Here is a 17,541-nt window from a genome sequence, read left to right as displayed (position 1 = left end):
TGTGACCATTGATATTCTTGCTATTTCATATTTTACAAATCAAGCCAAATTTTTAATTCTGGCTTATTTCCCTTCTGGCCAGGTGCAGCTTTCTGCACCATCTTTTCAGTGTCTTTATACTGTGTTTATGTGCTAAAAGAGAAATTTCCTTGTAACTAAAATGGAAAATGATGTAAGATTTCACTAACTCAACTACACAAGGCATTGTTTAGAGGGTATAGGAGCCGTGGCAGTTTGTCTTGAAACTGGAATCTCCACACTTCGACTTTTTTCTCAAAAGAGAATTTCCCTTTTATTCAAGATAATAATTAAAATATAAAGATGATGATCTTAGAAAACTGAAATTTAACATAATACAGTAAGATATTAAATGAATCCAGGTATTGTGATCTGAGGCAGTAAAGATATCATGCTCAGAGAAAACAGTTTTTTCTAGCTTGGTTTGAAATACTACATGTGAATGAGTGTAAACTCTACTCAGCCCAGAGGTGATAATACACTTGAAGGTGTACGGTAGCTTCTAGAAATGCCAGGAAATCTTAGAATAACTTGTACAGCCCCATCTTTTTTTGCAGACAACAGTTAACAGTAAATGGCCTGTTCTAGATAGAAATCATTTACGCCTGGCAACATCTGACTCAACGGCTCCTGGAGCGTGTATATATATATATTTTAATGCACTCAAACTTCTCAAAGCACACCGGGCTGTGGAGACCTATTGTTGTGTGGAAGTTAGAGCTTGTGCACCCTAATCTTTTAAAGCAAACGATATATCCTCACATGTTTGCTTGTTTTTAGAGGTTGCAAAATAACTTGCATCCTTTATGTCCCTCAGCTTTGGTGCTATACCCAATTTAAAACAAAAATAATCACTGGTAGGTGTGTGCTGAACACCACCTTGAATATGTATTTTAACATGTCGCCACACACAGGTGTGTGTATTTAAGCATCTGTCTATTATTACTTCAGCCTTCGTGTACCCTTTTGAGCTCATGTCTTTGTGTTGTCATTTGTTCCCGCTACGCTCTGCATCACCAGCTTTCTCATGCAGGGTTACAGCCTCATTTCTGCTGACAGCCCTTTATCAAACTCTGGGGAAGGCTTAGCTCAGTTTCACTCTTCTCATATTTAGAACACGGACACAAAACACAACAGGAAAAAAGATCCTGTGTTACACTGGCTTATCAAAATTGCATTGAGCTATTCTAAATTCTTTCATTATTCTGTGTTAAGTTTGACCTCTAGGCTTTGTTATCTTTTCGTATCTGTTTTTTATTTTTATTTTTCCCCCCTAATGGGAGTTTCACAGGTTTTGTGATTGTAGTCACATCACAAAAAAAACCCCCCAAAACAAAAAAGCACACTGTTGTAGTTTTAGTTTGAGCTTATGACCTGCTGGAGAAAATAGTTGATTTACAACTGCGCAGACCTTAAGTCCAGTGTGCTACCACAGGGGAGTGTGATTGAAATAATAGAACCAGCTTCTCTGCTTCGGTTGCGTGATGGGCTATGTGTGGTAGACATGGATCGAGAGAGCAGTTATAAAAAGCATTGTCCCTCCCTCATGAAATAAGCAGAATAGTCTTGTCTGCTCCCCCTCCTCACTCTTTATCTCTGAACATGCAATTTCAAGTATTTTCATCTGAATGTGTGTTTCAAGCAGTTTGAGGTCAGAAATCATGCAGTCTTGTTCTCAAATTTGCTTAAAGTGTCACAGCCAGGAAATGAATATAAATCCTTGAGTCTCCCAATTCCCCTGAGGATGAAAGGCTGCTTTTAATAATTGCTGCTCATTAACTGCTTCTGTAGTGAGCAAGCTCTCTGAGGCAACACTCTGCAGCCTGTTACACCTACTCACTGGTGACGAGCAACAGGAATGAGGAAAAACTCTAATCAGACTGAAGGAAGAATAATAACATTCCGATACAGTATTTGCATTTCAAAGATATGTATGCTGTGCATATGTAAAGCATCAGTGCTTTTGCTTGCATTCATAGGAGGAAATGCACGGTAGTTTTAAAGGTAGGAGCTGTGTCATTTGGATTCCCTCTCAGGTGACCTACTTGTCAGCCTGTGTTGACTGAAGCTGAGCTGTGCTGAGCTTCTCTGGGGTCTCACTTTCAAGTCTGTTTGCATGAATCTTGTATAAACTTAGGAGAAGGTCCCCAAACACCTCCTTTGTTACCTCTACAGTGAAGAAACATGGTGGGAGGTGAAGCGTGTAGGCTTCATCACACACCCACCCACTTCTCCCACATGCTCCTCTCCATCCACCACCCTTCTTTGTTTTATACTGCCATCCTGTCTGTAATAGCCCTTTCCCATTAGTACCTACTTAGGGTTTTCCATTACGTGATAACACCTGATACCATATATGCTTTTTTTGGGTACCTACTCGACCGCGGTTCCAAGCGATCCAGGGCGACTGGAAAATATGACATCGAAAAACTGTGTGCCACCAATTGGCTAGTCAGAGGCATCACACGATGAGTTATTAGAGCTTCTGCTTCACGAAAATTGAAACCGCCATTTTTAAAACCAGGCGACAAGGGAAATGGCTACACGGAAACAACACGGTGGACACGAGCCGCCCTAGTTGTCGTGTTCATGTCGCGTACAAATGACGTCACGGGACGTTCGCACGCGTTGCTATAAAGACCCCACGCCACCTTAGGCGGTAGTCGATTGTAATGGAAAACAAGTCGAGACGGGTCGTACCACTTCAAGTCGCGTTGAGGTAGTACTAATGGAAAAAGAGCTGAAGCCCAGGCAGTTTAGATTGATCATTGAGGAAAATGAACTGAGATGTGAAACGGAGCGTGCAGCGTGCCACCAAGGAGGGTCTGTTTGATTAAGCTTACATAGTGGAATAAAGAAAAGCCTGAAAAAGCACTGAGAGGAGCAGTCTGGGCCACTGCTTTCAACATTTGTCTAGTGGAGGGAGCTAAATATAAATTTATGGAGGAGCACAGCAGCACACAGGACACCCCGAGATGGGGGTGTGTGGTTTTTTTTTTTTTTGTTTGTTTGTTTGTTTTTTGTCCCCCCCCCTCCTTTTTTTTCTTTTTTTTAACTGCCCAGCTTCATGCCCCAAAACCCCTCCTCTCTTGTTTTATGGTCCCTGGACCAGGAATTTTGTTTTTTAAGGGGTTGATGGCTGTAGGTAGCTCGGGGTGAGAGCTTTCTCTGTCTTTCATCAGATGTCTCTTATTAGATAAGTACCAAAGCCTTGTAGCCCCCACTCCTCCTTGTTCCTTGTGTTTTTTTTCTCTTCTTTTTTTCTGCTCTTTCTCTCCCACTCATTTTTTGTTCCACTCCCACTTGCTTTCCTGCCCGCCTGCTCTTCCTCTCTTACCTCTCTGCTCAGGGGTGGTGAGTAATCTTTTATTTTTTTATCTGAGCGAGAGAGAGAGAAAGGGGAGAGGGTGCTGAGGCAAGGAGCTGCGGCCCAGCTTCAGTTAAAAGCTCTAATAATAGTCAACGCATCCATCTCTCCATCCAGCCGGCAAGCAGTGGTGTAGCCTTAGTGATCAAGTTAGCATGTTCATTGCGTTGCCGTGGTGATGGCAGAGGTGCAGGCGGCCGGCTAATGTTCTACTTGTGTTTATCTTTGCTCACTAGAAAAAGGCAGAAGAAGCTCACAGGATACTGGAGGGACTGGGACCCAGGGTAGAGCTGGTGAGTAGAGACTTTATTTTATCTCACAAGTCAGTTTTTGCATTTCCCTTTCCTCCACCCCCCGTGTTTTTTCACAAGGTCACATTAGAAGGATAAAGGATGCTTAGGGAAGAGGAACAAGCCTGATCACATCATGACCTCAGTTCTTAGGTTAAAGATAATGAAGTGAAAACATTTGTGTGCTATCTTAAAGCTCAATTAGGTGGTATGTTAAATAGTTAATTTTAAATAAAATGACTCGCATGTTGCTTGTTCTAGCAGTCGTATTGAAATGAGTACTTCTGCTCCTTTATACATTTCTAGACTACTGTGTTTTTCTTCATCTACATCCTGATATACTATGTGTGTCCATCTGGCTGTCCATACATCTTACTCCCACATGCATAGTAGCACACTGAGTGTGTCCACTTGGCTTTTTAAGTTTTTTTTATTTTTTTATTTTTTTAAATGAGCCTATTCAAGAGCCTACGCAAAATACTATCCCTATTTTGTCAACGCATCCATCTCTCCATCCGCCTTGAGGCGACTTTTGTTGTGATTTGGCGCTATATAAATAAAATTGAATTGAATCGAATAGTTTATTTGTTTTATGAGTGAGTTCGCTGGATTGAATTATATCATGTTATCGGTCTTCTGTCAGTCACAACTTTGTGTCAGTCTTGCTAACCTCTTGAAACCCTTAAATAATAAATTTCTAAAAGCTGATATTGCATAGATCCCAAAACTGCAACTTTCATCACGCGCTGAACAAAATTCACTGAACCAGCAACAAAAGAAGACCGAAATTATATTTCACTTTTAAAAACTGTAACATGAATTCAGCCTTACCTTTGCTTTTTATACCAAAACTTTAAAAATCGTGGCTATGTCTCATTTCCTGAAAATCTCCCACAATGCCTCAGACCGTTTCCTGCCAAAACGTTGCCATTTTCCGACAGTTACAAAGATTGAATTTAACAATGGTAAGTGTTGTGCTTTTTGCATTCACTTGTATTTCTCGCCCTGCAATTTCTGATTGGTGGGGTTGATGTAAACGTTGTGATGTTACTGTGATCCTACTGGCTCAAATGATTAAAAGGAGGGGTCAGTCATGCAAATCGGCCAATAGAAGCCAAAGTTACTGCCCCTCAGAATTTTCAGGCCCACAGACTATCCATTACATTCATGGAAGGCCCATTATGCACGTGTATGTGGGTAATTCTTCAGAAAATATTCAAATACAAGAAATCTTTAGGCATGTAAAGAAAGTTAATGTTGTTAATACCTGTCAATTTTCACTCACTGTGCCAAATTGCAATACGCCTGGCTATGTCTTCACTAAAACCTCTGCAACTTTTCTCAGTTTCACTCCGCAGCATTGCAACTATTGCACACATAATATCCATATGGTGATTCATGATTTTCTGGAGTTTTGTATACTACAGCATATTTTCAAAGGTCTTTTTTTCATATTTTCTTAAAAATATATATCCTCAGTTACTTTTGACACCTATATTTACACCTCTGATAAGGTCTCACAAATTTTTAGCTTTGTTTTGATACTAAGATTGTTTATCCAGAGTGTATGCAGAGAAATACTATATTTATTTTGGACATGTTATTTTTGAGCAGTAACCTCAGGAAAAACCCTGCGGTTTAAGAGGTTAACTCTTGGTCATATTTTATTTTATTTTATTTTTTTGCTGTAAGGTGAGAGTCATATTCATGACACGTTGGAAGAAAAGTGAGATATGACCTTTGTTTTATCTGTTATACAGTTGGAAAAAAATGGCTTTCTGTTCATCAGCTTTTTTCCCCCTCCAATCCAGCCTCTGTACAACCAGCCATCTGATACCAAGCAGTACCATGAAAACATCAAAATGTGAGTTTGTCATTATATATGCCTACACACTCTCATCACTAAGTCTTTTATACACAAACACTAAAATACAGGTGTAACATATTGAATATGTTAACTGACATGGGACCTCCTGTGGGATAAATGTCACTTTAGAGCTCTTAATGGACATGTTTTTATATAAATTAATTACAAACGGATGTATTTAAAGATGTACACCGATTAGCCAAAGCCCTAAACCCACTGACAGATTAAGTTTTTTGTGTCAGTGTTGTGGTTTTTGTCCTTTGTTTTAAAAAAAAAAAAAAAAAAAAAAAAAAAAATCGCACCTGTCAAGCAATAGAATAAATTAAGCTGCGAGTGAACACAAAGAGGGAGGAGAAAAAGGCAGCTTTAAAGATCCAAGTGATTTTGGCAAAGACCGCCCACTGAAAGTGGGTCAACAACTGGTGAATTAGCGATAAGGTCATTGGTAGTCAGTGTGTGTTGATGCACATGGGATTGAAGAACTGCTGCTGTTGACCTCTGTCCTAAATGGTGAACATCGGTGAAAGAACTGGATCCTTCAACAGTGCAGGGTGTTCTCTTCTAAATAATGATTTCTTTTACATCATGTGGATGTTTAGGGCCACTTTTTCCCAAATTAGCGAAGAGATTGGAAGGAGAAGACCTGGTGAAAACAGTGTTCATCTGGGAAAACTGGATTTTACTTTAACCTACCAAAACATTAGATGCTTTCAGACCAGAAAAACGTATACATTGTTCTAATTACCTAATATCCCTTTTTTGTGTCTGTGTGTGTCGGCACTTTAAGAAACACAGACGATAGTCTTGCTTCTAGCACAGCACAAACCTTTGACCTACCTAAGTGTATGGTTGGTTTTGATTCAAGAAGTTGATCTTCTTGAATCAAAACTAACCATACACAGCCCTCTGGCAGAAACCTGTGTTTAAAAAAACAAAAACAAAGAACAAAAGTCAGTTTTATGGTATGGAGGAAATGGAGTGCAAATTCACTTGTCAAGAGAGATGTAAAAACATTTGCTTGCATTTCCTGTCAGCTTGCAGCCTGTGGTAACCACACACAGCAACACAATGTACTGAGAAAAATTATGAAGCTGAATCCGGATTACAAGAAAGTCAAAAGGCCACAGAGACCAAAGCGGAGGAATATAAGTTGCGATGGTTGACTGGTTCCTGTCTTTAGTGTTGACTGGCATATACTGGTAATGTAGGCACAAAGGATTTGTTATTCAAGCTTTTGGAAACCATCATCAGTGGCACCAGGACCTGCAGTTTGCTGGTAGAGACATCTGTTAAGGGTTAATGATACTTGATACCTTTATACTTGGTAACATATAAAGAAAATAGTTCTTTTTGTTCAAATTATGTTCAAATTGAGTGCTTTAAACCATGGACGTAGTGTCAATTCATACTTCTCCTTTCCAGATATATTATTATGAAACATAACACACAACTCCAATCATAGTGTTCTCTGTCCTGTTGTTGTAGTTGTTGCCTTACCAGCTGCTAACTGGTTAACATTTCACCCTGCTGATCTCACTGCAAAGGGTCTCCTTTGCAACTTATCGGATATTAAGGATCTGCTGCTAAAGTCCTGGGGAGTCACCCCCCTTGGCAGGCCAGAACTGCTTCAGCAGCACAAGGAAGAGGTGCAGAAGACTCAGGAGCTAGTTTTAATGTTGCGACTGATTGATGTGTAATCAGTGTATACAAGGAATTTGAAACCTGATAGTAAAACGTTAAGAGCAACAACACCTACATAATGTAAATGAGGTCTACACAAGGCAACTCCTGTTATATTCTGTTAACTTAGCCTTTGTTTTTGTTTTTATTATAATTCCTGCGATTGAAACTTGGTAACCTTAGCAGCCATTAATCCCTGCATTGGTTTTATATTGCCTCAGTGTGAGAAACTAGCTGCTTTCCACCACATCCCATATTTCAACTATCCTTTACCCATTGGCAGACCACAAACAATGGCATTTCAGAGGGGGATGTGAGATAAGCTAAGTAGTGAGACTTGATGGAATTAATGTGTGTAACAATGGGGAGGCTAAGGGGTTAAAAAGACAAGCAAGCACAAAAAAATGCCTACTGGAATAAGAGAGGAGCAGAAAGTATACAATCCTGTGTGGCACTGCCATGTCTGTCAATATAGCTTATGTCCATCTGTAATCTTTTAAGGACTGTAATTCACAGTGAGGCACATCAAACGACTCTGGGAGGGTGTAGTGGCTCGCCTGCACTGTTGGTACTGTAGTTTGGGCAGTGGCGCACCACAAGATGTGTCTGACCTCTTACCCGCACACCGCTGTCTTCACCCCTTTTGATCCTTTCATCGTTTGATCAGTATTATTGCCTCAAAGCAATTAACTGAAAACTGTCTTCACTCTCTTCGTGTTTATGTTATTAAATACCAGTGTGTCGCTTTGAGCCTGCACAATTGACTCCTTTGTTTTGTTAACTGGTTTGATAACCTTGGTATTCATGTTGGGATAGGCGACTAGTAGTATCTCTGTGGATCTCTGTCTCCATCCTAGTTCATCATCTCAGTGTATCATCACACAGTAGTAGTGTCACAAAGGGCATTTACAGATATCCTTTTTGTATGCAGTTTACTGTAACGGCAAATTCTAATTATGAGATTTGAAAAGTTTTTTTTTTCTTAGTGTGGTGGCACCACTGTAGAACATCTGTCACAATTTTGCATATAATGCATCTTTCAGCCATCATGTTTTAGAGGTATAATGCCAAATTACAGTGTTCTCCAATAGCTCAGAAATGGCACCGGCTTACAGCAGGACAAAGGAAACAGTTGTAAGTGTTCAGGGCTGCTAATCTTTCCTTTTGCCATCTGGTGTCTAGAGGACAAAGCCATCTCTGTCCTTAAAGAGCTTAATCTATCAGTCCTGTTTTTGCCATAGTGAGTTAGTTCTCATCCATTATAGGCCACATGTGTGGACATCTACACTATCTAGCTGGATTTGGCAGCTTTTATCTTTCCTCAACCCTGCTGCAAAGCCACAGCTCAACATGTGTCTGTGTTTGTATGTGTGTGTGCATGGGAGTGTTTTTGTAGGTTGGGGGTTGAGGCTCTGTAGATCTGACTTGGTTTTGGTACTACAGATAAAAAGTTGGGAATGCGAGCAGGGCCATCGTCAGCATTTATATCTCTGCTTACTGAATGCTATCGTGCTATCTTTAAATTTTCACAAGAGTCATACACCCCTGTTAGCCCACTTCCTAGTTTTCCGTCCTTGTCCATGACCTGAAGGACCCTGCGGCTCAGCTGAAGTGACTAATGTAGAATAAGATTACATTAATCAGTGGGGAACGTGACCTTACAAGTGACAGATTAAGTGTCAGGAATAAAACTCTGTCTTGCAGCAAAGAGAGACAAACTGAGTGGCTGCCTAAGGAGATTACTGGCCCTGACCTTTATTTGAAGCTCTGTGGCTGGCTGTTCCCAACACAGACAAGTTTTATAAGTTTGGCTCCCTCGCTGTCCTTTCCACCCAGAAGCAAGTTTGAGTTTATCGAGCGGTGGCATACAAGGACAGGCATTGTTTGTGTTTATGTGAGTGTGTGAGAGTCTGAGAGAGTGTGTGTATGTATGTGGTTATTTTTGTATTGAGAAAAGAAGTGCCGCACAGAAGCTCCTGAAATAATAGAAAATGTACCTGAGGATCTTGAGGACATCATAGGCTTGGCTCCATTATGTGAGAGAAATATGATGAAAGCCAGAGCAGTGTCTGACAATGATTGGATCCCCCTCACATGTTCTCACCTTATTCTTTTATTCCCATCCTTCTGCCCTCTGTTTTCTCCTCTTAGAAACCAGGCGATGAGGAAGAAGCTCATCTTATACTTCAAAAGGAGAAATCATGCTCGTAAGCAGTGGGTAAGTATAGAACTTCACATTTTTGACTCTCTGCTGGCCTTAGCCCGTGACGGATGACTAGTATGAAAGTGGGCCAGCTGCTCCTTGAAGTGCGTGGCCATTTTAGGCATACCAAAAAAAAAAAAAGGGCTGTGGGTATGATCTGCTGTTGGTACTTGCACTGTGCTCCTGGGAAACAATTGCTTTCAAAACCAACCAAAAAAATAACCTATGTTGTCATCTGAAAGTATAATTTTGAATTCACTGTACACTGTAATGAGCAGTGTACAGGGTTACCCAATGCTCCAGCCTGCCAGGGCCTGAGTAAGACTGAGCTAAAGAGCATGACTATAAATAAAGCTGAGATCAATGGGGTGAGTTCTGATGCTAGAGCCAGGCAGCCATTGTAAAATCAACTGACTTGACAGGAAATCATTATTTTTTACTGACATTTGCGTGTATCCAAAAGTAAAAAATATATGATGAGAAAGTAGCATCTAATCTCTCAGTCGGTGCCAGAGGAACTCTATCACAGCATATTCTGTATTGTAAGTTGATGTAAGAAAAAAAAAAAATGGTTCAAATGCAGCACCTCATCAGTGTCACGGTGTCCACTCTTCTCAAAGCGAGGAGCTCCTTGTGGGCAAAGTGAAGGGAGACGTTACATTGTAATTTATGAGCCCGCCGAGGGTCGTGTCTCCACCAGGGTTAATGGCCTGCTTTACAGCCTGCCTGTGAGGATGCTGGGAAAACAGTCTGCCGGAGATTTGACTCGAGGCTAGACTCCTCGTAGAATACCAACACGTCACTTTGCCCCCTCTGAACACACAGGGGTGCATGGTAGGATACACCCAGGAGACGTAATGTGAAAAATCATTTTGTTCTTTGAGGGTTGCCGTGTGTTTTAAGGTTTCCTGTCAAATCTTCAGGAAATGCATCTTCTCAAACGTAATACTCCTCCTAGTTCAAATCCAATATGGCATAAGGATCATATTTAAATAGATCCACATTAGACTGAGCTCGTTTTGTTTCTGTGATCCTTCAGGAACAGAAGTTTTGCCAGCGCTATGACCAGCTAATGGAGGCTTGGGAGAAGAAGGTGGAGCGCATTGAAAACAACCCACGGCGCAGAGCCAAGGAAAGCAAGGTGCGGGAGTACTACGAGAAACAGTTCCCAGAGATCCGCAAGCAAAGAGAGCTGCAGGAGCGAATGCAGAGGTGGGATGATTTGTTTTCCCTACCCCCATAACAGACACTGTTAATGTAACAGACTCAATCAGTTTGATTTGTTGCCTTATTACTGCTGCTCTTGTAAAGCGTTAATGTGGATTTGTTTCATCATGTGATGTAGGTAGCTCACTGCCAGCAGTGTGTGGGTAGATTTGAATGAACGGGTCTTCTTTTTTTCTTTTTGTAGCCGTGTTGGGCAGCGAGGGGGTGGGCTGACCTCATCTGCAGCTCGCAGTGAACATGAAGTCTCTGAAATCATTGATGGAATATCTGAGCATGAGGTAAGCTCTTCTCTTAAAGTGGCTTAGCCCCTAGACTTGGTCTTCATGTGCATCTTGTATTTGTAAGTTCTCCCCACTCAGTTTGGAGAAATGTGATATGCCTTAATATGTAAATCTGTATATGTGAGCGTTCACCTATTTCGTATTAAATATGTGAAGTTTGTGAGCTTAAAAATTGTCTATATGTTAATTGCTGCTGGTTTAAAGGCAAGTGCAGCTCAGGCCAAATATTGATGTGTAGCATTTTAGATTCACTGCACTTTGGATGTTTTTTATTGCTCTTTTTTTGGTTACACCTGCAGTTACTGGTGGCAGTACTGATACCAGTTTAATGCTGCACCTCACACAGTTATAGGTGTAAAAAGAGAAAAAAGGACCAGAAAATCTGTCAGTAATTGGCGTTTCCCATCATCATGCTGAACAATCATAATTTTTTTTTGTTTTGTTTGTTTTTTGAAACACACGACGTGAGTCTTTGAACAAAAACTGTAAAAGTGAAAGCTGGTTACCTTGCTAAGAAGTCAGAGGTGTGCTGTTGCCTGCAGCACTTCATCTGAACAGATCACTAGCAGTTCCTCCTTGTTTCTTTACTTTCTTCTCTGTCATAATTCAAACTGATTCACTGACAGAGCAGTGCCAGAGATGCTGACATAAACAATGCATTTTCTCTGACTTCAATATAAGTCAACTTGTGTTTTGTTAGGTGAATTTAAATGTGAAAATGCTACAGTGGGAAATGTTTGGTTTGCTTCGGCTATGATAGTCTTGTCATCAGCTTTCCAGTGACTGGAGGTTGCATGTCTAATCGACTGACAATAAATAATTGCGACATTGTCAGGAATAAATACATCTTTAGAGTCCTGACTTCGGTTCAGGAGATGAAGCTTGTAGTGAGGAAGAGGATGACGCTTTATCCAGATGCCAGGCGCGCTGTCTTTCTTTGTATTTTCACTTTTTTGGCAGGCATGAATAAAAATTTGCCTTCATGGCACTTTTCTCCTCTACCTTTGGTGTACTTTGTATGTGACCAGTCTCTAGCCACATGGATAAATGCAGTTAAGCAGAATGACAATGTTCATCACAGCCACCATATTCAAGGTACCAGGGTAACATGTCAGATTCCACAAACCCACACCCGCTATTTTTAACCTCGTAAGCCCCAAAGGGGTTTCTGAGCTTCCTGCTCGAAAATGCAATGCCCAAATTTAATTGATTATTTCTCCACAATTACAAACTCTGTCCTTACAATCTTGGTATCAAAATAAAGCTAACACTTGTGAAATTTCATCAGAGGTGTAAATATTGAAGCAGATATTACTGTGTCAAAGTTACCGAGACTGGAACACAGAAAAAGTAAGTAGATTTTATCCTCGCCTTTTTTTTTTTTTTTTTTTTTTTTTTTTTTACATTTCTTAGCATATAACACTTTTAAAAAATATGCCTCCGTTCACATTTCATTCCAGAAATCCAGTAACCAACATATAAACATCATCTGTGCAAAGATTTATGTTTCTAAAGTGAAACAGTGGAAAAATTACAGCACTGTCAATACATGAATATCCAGACGCTGTACAAAAATGTCCAATTTCGGCACACAATTGGAGACTATACCATTGGAATTTTTTTATGTATTAAAGAGCAGAAATTAATTAATTTTATTAACAGGCCTAAAATGCTTTTAAAAAAAATATTTTTGAAGAATTGACCACACATTTACATGGTAATGGCCCTTTTCTGCAGTGCGCATAGAGCGTTTGATTGGCCTCTGGCCCTTTAAACTCTGTTTAAAGGGCCAGAGCTGTAACTTTGGTTTCCTTTGGTCAATTTGCATGATTGGCACCTCTTTTTAACTGTTTGAGCCAATAGGATCACAGTAACAATGTCACCTTCACATCACTTCAACCAATCTAGAAGATAACCAGCCTTTCTTTAGCCTGATACATGAAGTCTGAAGAAATTCTTGTTCGGTTTTGTTTGTTTAGCGGACTTCTGCGCATTTACGTAACTGCTCGTTTAATCATGGCTTGTTTTCGGTGTGTTTGGCGGTTGTAGAAATGGTTTATATGACATTTTAGCTGAGATTCAGAGGTTTCTGTGGATACCACACATGTCTGGACTTAAATTTCTCACCCGTGTTATAACCAATTAAACGTGATCTCCTTCTTTTTGCCCCGGTACCCGGGGCGTGGGGCTTAAGTGGTTAAAAAAAACAACCAACTATACTTTTGAGGCCACCACAACCCAGAAGCTAGCACAGCTGCTTTCAGCTGGAATGCTCTCAAAGGCTTTAGGAGTTTCTGGCAGTTTCTACTGGCTCTCTCACTGGTAGTCTTACCTCGTTTCTCTTTGCTTTATGTGCTGTGTAATCTGCACAGTTGACCCATAGCCTTAGCTACAGTAATCATAGTTCTTGCCCGTTACACTCTGTGTAATTGTTCTGCGATGAATCGAAACCTTCAGGCAGAGAATGGGGAACTTTAGCATGGACTTCAAAATCACAGCCGAGTAACTGCCTGGATATTGGCAGGTTTTGGAAAGAATTTTAGCATTAAAAATATTTTGACAGACAAGTGTTGTGGGGCATTTAAAGTACAAAAGATAATAATTACTCCAGTTGAAATGAAATTCAGTTCTCAAAGTGTATTTTCAAATTGAAAATATAGTCACTGAAAATATCACAGACCAGTCACAGAGGAGAAAAGTGCCAAGAATGCAAATTTTAATTAATGTCTGCACCTTCAGACTCACGATATGAAGGATCACACCTATGTTTTATCATCTGAGACAAGGTCCCCCTCACCAAAGAAGTGAAAACACAAAGGAAAGACACAACGAGACTGGCATATAGATAAAACGTTATCCTCCTCCTCATCACAAGCTTCATCTACTAAACTGAAGTCTGGACTCTAACACACAAAAATATGCACAAAGACTCGTACTTATTCCTGACAGTGTCATGATTACTTATTGTCAGTCGATTAGACTGCAAACCTTCAGTCTTTGGAAAGCTGACGACAAGACAGTGCTTTTCATTTACAAACCAGTCCTGAGGTTTTGGTTCTTTGTTACGTTGCAAATAATTGAGTGATGGGAAATAAGTCTGTGAAGGAGAGCTGCTATTAGACCTAGCATAACAGAGCCTGCTGAGTCACCAAATCACACTGAAATTCTGTGCTTGTTTTCCAAATGCTTCAAACATCATGTGCTATCACACGACTTTTTAAGAGAGTGCATGTCTGCATTAGCACTAGGCTGTATGTCTCTCTGGAGACCAGCCCCCTCACTCCAGGATGTTGATTTCTCTGTCTTGTGTGGGTTTGTGGCACGCGTGGACACTAGAACACAGAGAAGCAAATGCGACAGCTGGCAGTCATCCCTCCTATGCTGTTTGACGCTGAGCAGCAACGCATCAAGTTCATCAACATGAATGGGTTGATGGGCGACCCCATGAAGGTGTACAAGGACCGGCAGGTTATGAATATGTGGAGCGATCAAGAGAAGGACACGTTCAGAGAGAAGTAAGCTCCTTTCCTTTGATAATAACACATCTAGAAACAGAAGCTGTTGGACACCCACAGCACAGCATATGACCAGACTGTTGGTTTTCCTTCATCTTTACAGGTTTATTCTGTTTTCAGATGCTGTATTAACTTTCAGTTCAGCTCTTACTTTCATAAAATTTCCTGAGATTTGCTTTTTATATAACATGGCGAACTGCGCCTTTTACTCCCTGTGAAACATGTGTGACCGAGAAAGGGTCAGGGAGTTGTTGGTAAGGAAGTGAATCTTCCTCTTTCGTGAGAATTGAGAAGAGGCGTTTCAGGCAGCCAAATCAAACCCGTGCTGTAAAATCGTCAACTTTAAAGTTTGGCCCCACACAAACTTCAGCTTCTTCTTCTAACAATTCTGATCTAAAAGAAATACTAAGTAACTGGTTTATTTATTTATTGAAATATTTATTTATGTAATAGATTTTATATTTAAAGCAGTGTTTTTGTTTTTCTCCTTTTTTCTGTTATTTTTGTTTTTGTTTTTTTTTAAGGTAAGCTGAGTCATAAATTCTCATTTTCTTTCTTTGTGATCGCTGACGTCATCCCACCCCCAGGCACTCTCTTCGTGGTATTTTGTGACATTCCAGAAATTACCATTATTTTGGATTCATTCTGTTGCCTTTGTTGTGCTTCCACAGGTTCATCCAGCACCCCAAAAACTTTGGTCTGATTGCGTCTTTTCTAGAGAGAAAGGTATACTTTTTTTCTCCCTCTCCTCTCCTTTGTTTTTGTGTCATTCCCTTTTTTCAAGGCATAAGAAATGACATTTGTTTGATGTTTCAGACGGTGGCAGAGTGTGTGCTCTTTTACTACCTGACCAAAAAGAATGAGAACTACAAGAACATTGTGCGAAGGAACTACCGACGCAGAGGAAGAAGCCAGGTATTTTCATCTTTGAGGCTTACACTTCTGATAGATTCTCTGCATTGTGATTGAATTGAGATAAGATTGTTTTTGTGTAGAGCACATGGGGTACTTTATGTGTAAATATGGCACACTGAAAGACTTAAGTCCCTTTAAAATCAACTCAGAATGAGGCTGATAATGTCTGTTGTAAACACGATCATCATCTCACCGTGTTAAACCATTTTTCTGTAGTTGGGTGACGTTATTCCTGTTCCAAATGAACTCTGTTCTAATGTATCTAACCTCAGGTGCTAACTTCATGGTGGCACTAATGAAATGGCACATGTAGGGCGACCTTTTCGTATGTTTATGAGCAAACTATGTCATCTTTCCTGAAGAAACTGCTCATTACCAGGCACTTTGCGGCCATATCTCTTGATTAGCAGCTAGCATTTACAGCTCACAGTCACAGAGGGAGGTATCTGCAGAGGAGGAACAGAAAGTGCATTGCTATACATCAGGATTGCTCCAAATGGTAACACATTATTTTTGGGGAAAGGAGAAAATATAATAGGAAACGACTTAATATAAATGTTAATGTCTTTCTAGCTTCACAGAGTCCAATCTTTTCCTAAGTATTGTAGTGTTGTGTTGAGATCATTATTAATTTCACAGAGCGGGAGAGGACATTAGGGATGCTGTGCAAATGGAGAAAAAAGAATTAGCTTCTCTGTGTGAAAGGTGCATTTTTAAATTTGCTCTTCTCCCTCCCTAACAACAAATGCTAAGTAAGATTTTGCCAATTGTTGTTTGGTTGTCAGGAGCTACTGAAAATATGTCTATATTACAGAGATACACATTGTTTACATGGTTTGAGTGAGCATTTGCTCAGAATGATACTGCAAATACCTCAGAAAGAGAATATGAGATCTTAATTCTTGATGAAGAATTGATGATGAATCATTGTTAAGCAGTATTTATGGTTTTAGGTCGAGCTGCGTGTCAGTGCTGTGAACTCTAACCATAAAAGCCCAGACAGGCAGGAAACTGCTGAGGAAGTGGTTCTGGGTGCTTCAGGAGCAAGAAATGTGCTGCTGTAATTTCGGAACTTTCGCATCCTCTTTGGTTTTGCCTATGCTAAAATTGAAGCTGCGTAAATCTTCATTTAGGTAAAGTGAGATGCATTTGAAAAAACAATAAAAGAAAGCAAGGTTTTAGAAATGAGGAAGAGTGGAATTCCTTTTTTTTTGGTTTCATATTCTATGTTTAAAAAAAACAAGAAAAAAACACCACCACCACAAAAGCCAGCCTGACACCGTCGGCTGGAAAGTCTCAGACTTGAGTTCTGCCACCAAAATTGCTAAGTCATTCGCTGTTTGGAAGCAAGCAGAACATGCATGAAATCTGAGAAGATAAATTGTGGTTTGTAATGCTAGAAAGATACTGGAGTAACCTACTCAAGTAAAGCTGTTAACCACCAACTGCTTCTTTTTATATTAATCTGATGGGCAGGATGCACAGGATTTTGACAAAATCTGAATGCCTCTGCGTTTGCACACTGAAGCGTGTGCGTCAAAGATGTGCAAATTGCAGGAGATTTTTGGGTTGTTTGTCTTTGCCAAACTACTTGGGATTATCTTTGTAATACGGCACCTCATTGTTGTGTTTTTTCCTCACAGCACGGTCAGCAGCAGCAGCAGCAGCAGCAACAACAAGTGAACCGGAACAGCCAGGAAGACAAGGAGAAGGAGGAGAAAGAGAAGGAGGCAGAGCGGGATGAAGAGAAAAATGACACTGAAGACAAGGAAGATGGAATGAAGTGAGTTGCCATTAATAAAAAAAAAAAAACAAAACAAAAAGAAGTCAAAACTATCCAAGCAAGCTTTAGCACTGGGAGCTTTAAATTTGAGAGCACACTGACAGCTCAAAGAAAAGATGGAGTTGAGTGGGTGAACCCATACAGCTGGAGTCATTTTTCTTACTTGATCTTTTTCTCCAAGTCGCAATTTTTCGAATTGTTCCATGTCAGGATGCAGGAAATGGAGTAGGGGTAATTTTTGGCTATTGGGAGTTGATCTGGAAATGCAATCATTCTGTAACCCTTGAGCTCTTTCTCCCTCACCTCCAGCCAGACTTTCCACCTACAGCAATTTTGAGCTTCCATTTGCTCTCCCTAGTAGAGCAGCTGTTTTCCTGTTTACGTTCATCCCTTTG

The 17,541-nt window shown here is 40.3% G+C and overlaps 1 protein-coding gene across 4 annotated transcripts in view; it reads left to right on the top strand.

The window, feature by feature from the left end:
- ncor2 (nuclear receptor corepressor 2) overlaps positions 1 to 17,541 on the top strand; it is an 88,766-nt gene that overhangs the window by 36,343 nt on the left and 34,882 nt on the right. For all 4 annotated transcript variants that reach the window (XM_035913089.2, XM_035913087.2, XM_035913088.2 and 1 more), the window contains exons 7-15: positions 3,622 to 3,678; positions 5,487 to 5,539; positions 9,374 to 9,440; positions 10,465 to 10,637; positions 10,837 to 10,930; positions 14,270 to 14,448; positions 15,120 to 15,174; positions 15,265 to 15,363; positions 17,007 to 17,146. In XM_035913089.2, coding sequence (XP_035768982.2) covers positions 3,622 to 3,678; positions 5,487 to 5,539; positions 9,374 to 9,440; positions 10,465 to 10,637; positions 10,837 to 10,930; positions 14,270 to 14,448; positions 15,120 to 15,174; positions 15,265 to 15,363; positions 17,007 to 17,146 — 917 coding nt within the window. The remainder of the gene's footprint in view (positions 1 to 3,621; positions 3,679 to 5,486; positions 5,540 to 9,373; positions 9,441 to 10,464; positions 10,638 to 10,836; positions 10,931 to 14,269; positions 14,449 to 15,119; positions 15,175 to 15,264; positions 15,364 to 17,006; positions 17,147 to 17,541) is intronic.

Source organism: Neolamprologus brichardi, chromosome 12, assembly GCF_056152115.1.
Source record: "Neolamprologus brichardi isolate AB-2024 chromosome 12, ASM5615211v1, whole genome shotgun sequence".
Classification (NCBI taxonomy): domain Eukaryota; kingdom Metazoa; phylum Chordata; class Actinopteri; order Cichliformes; family Cichlidae; genus Neolamprologus; species Neolamprologus brichardi.
This window is presented reverse-complemented; position numbering and strand designations above follow the sequence as displayed.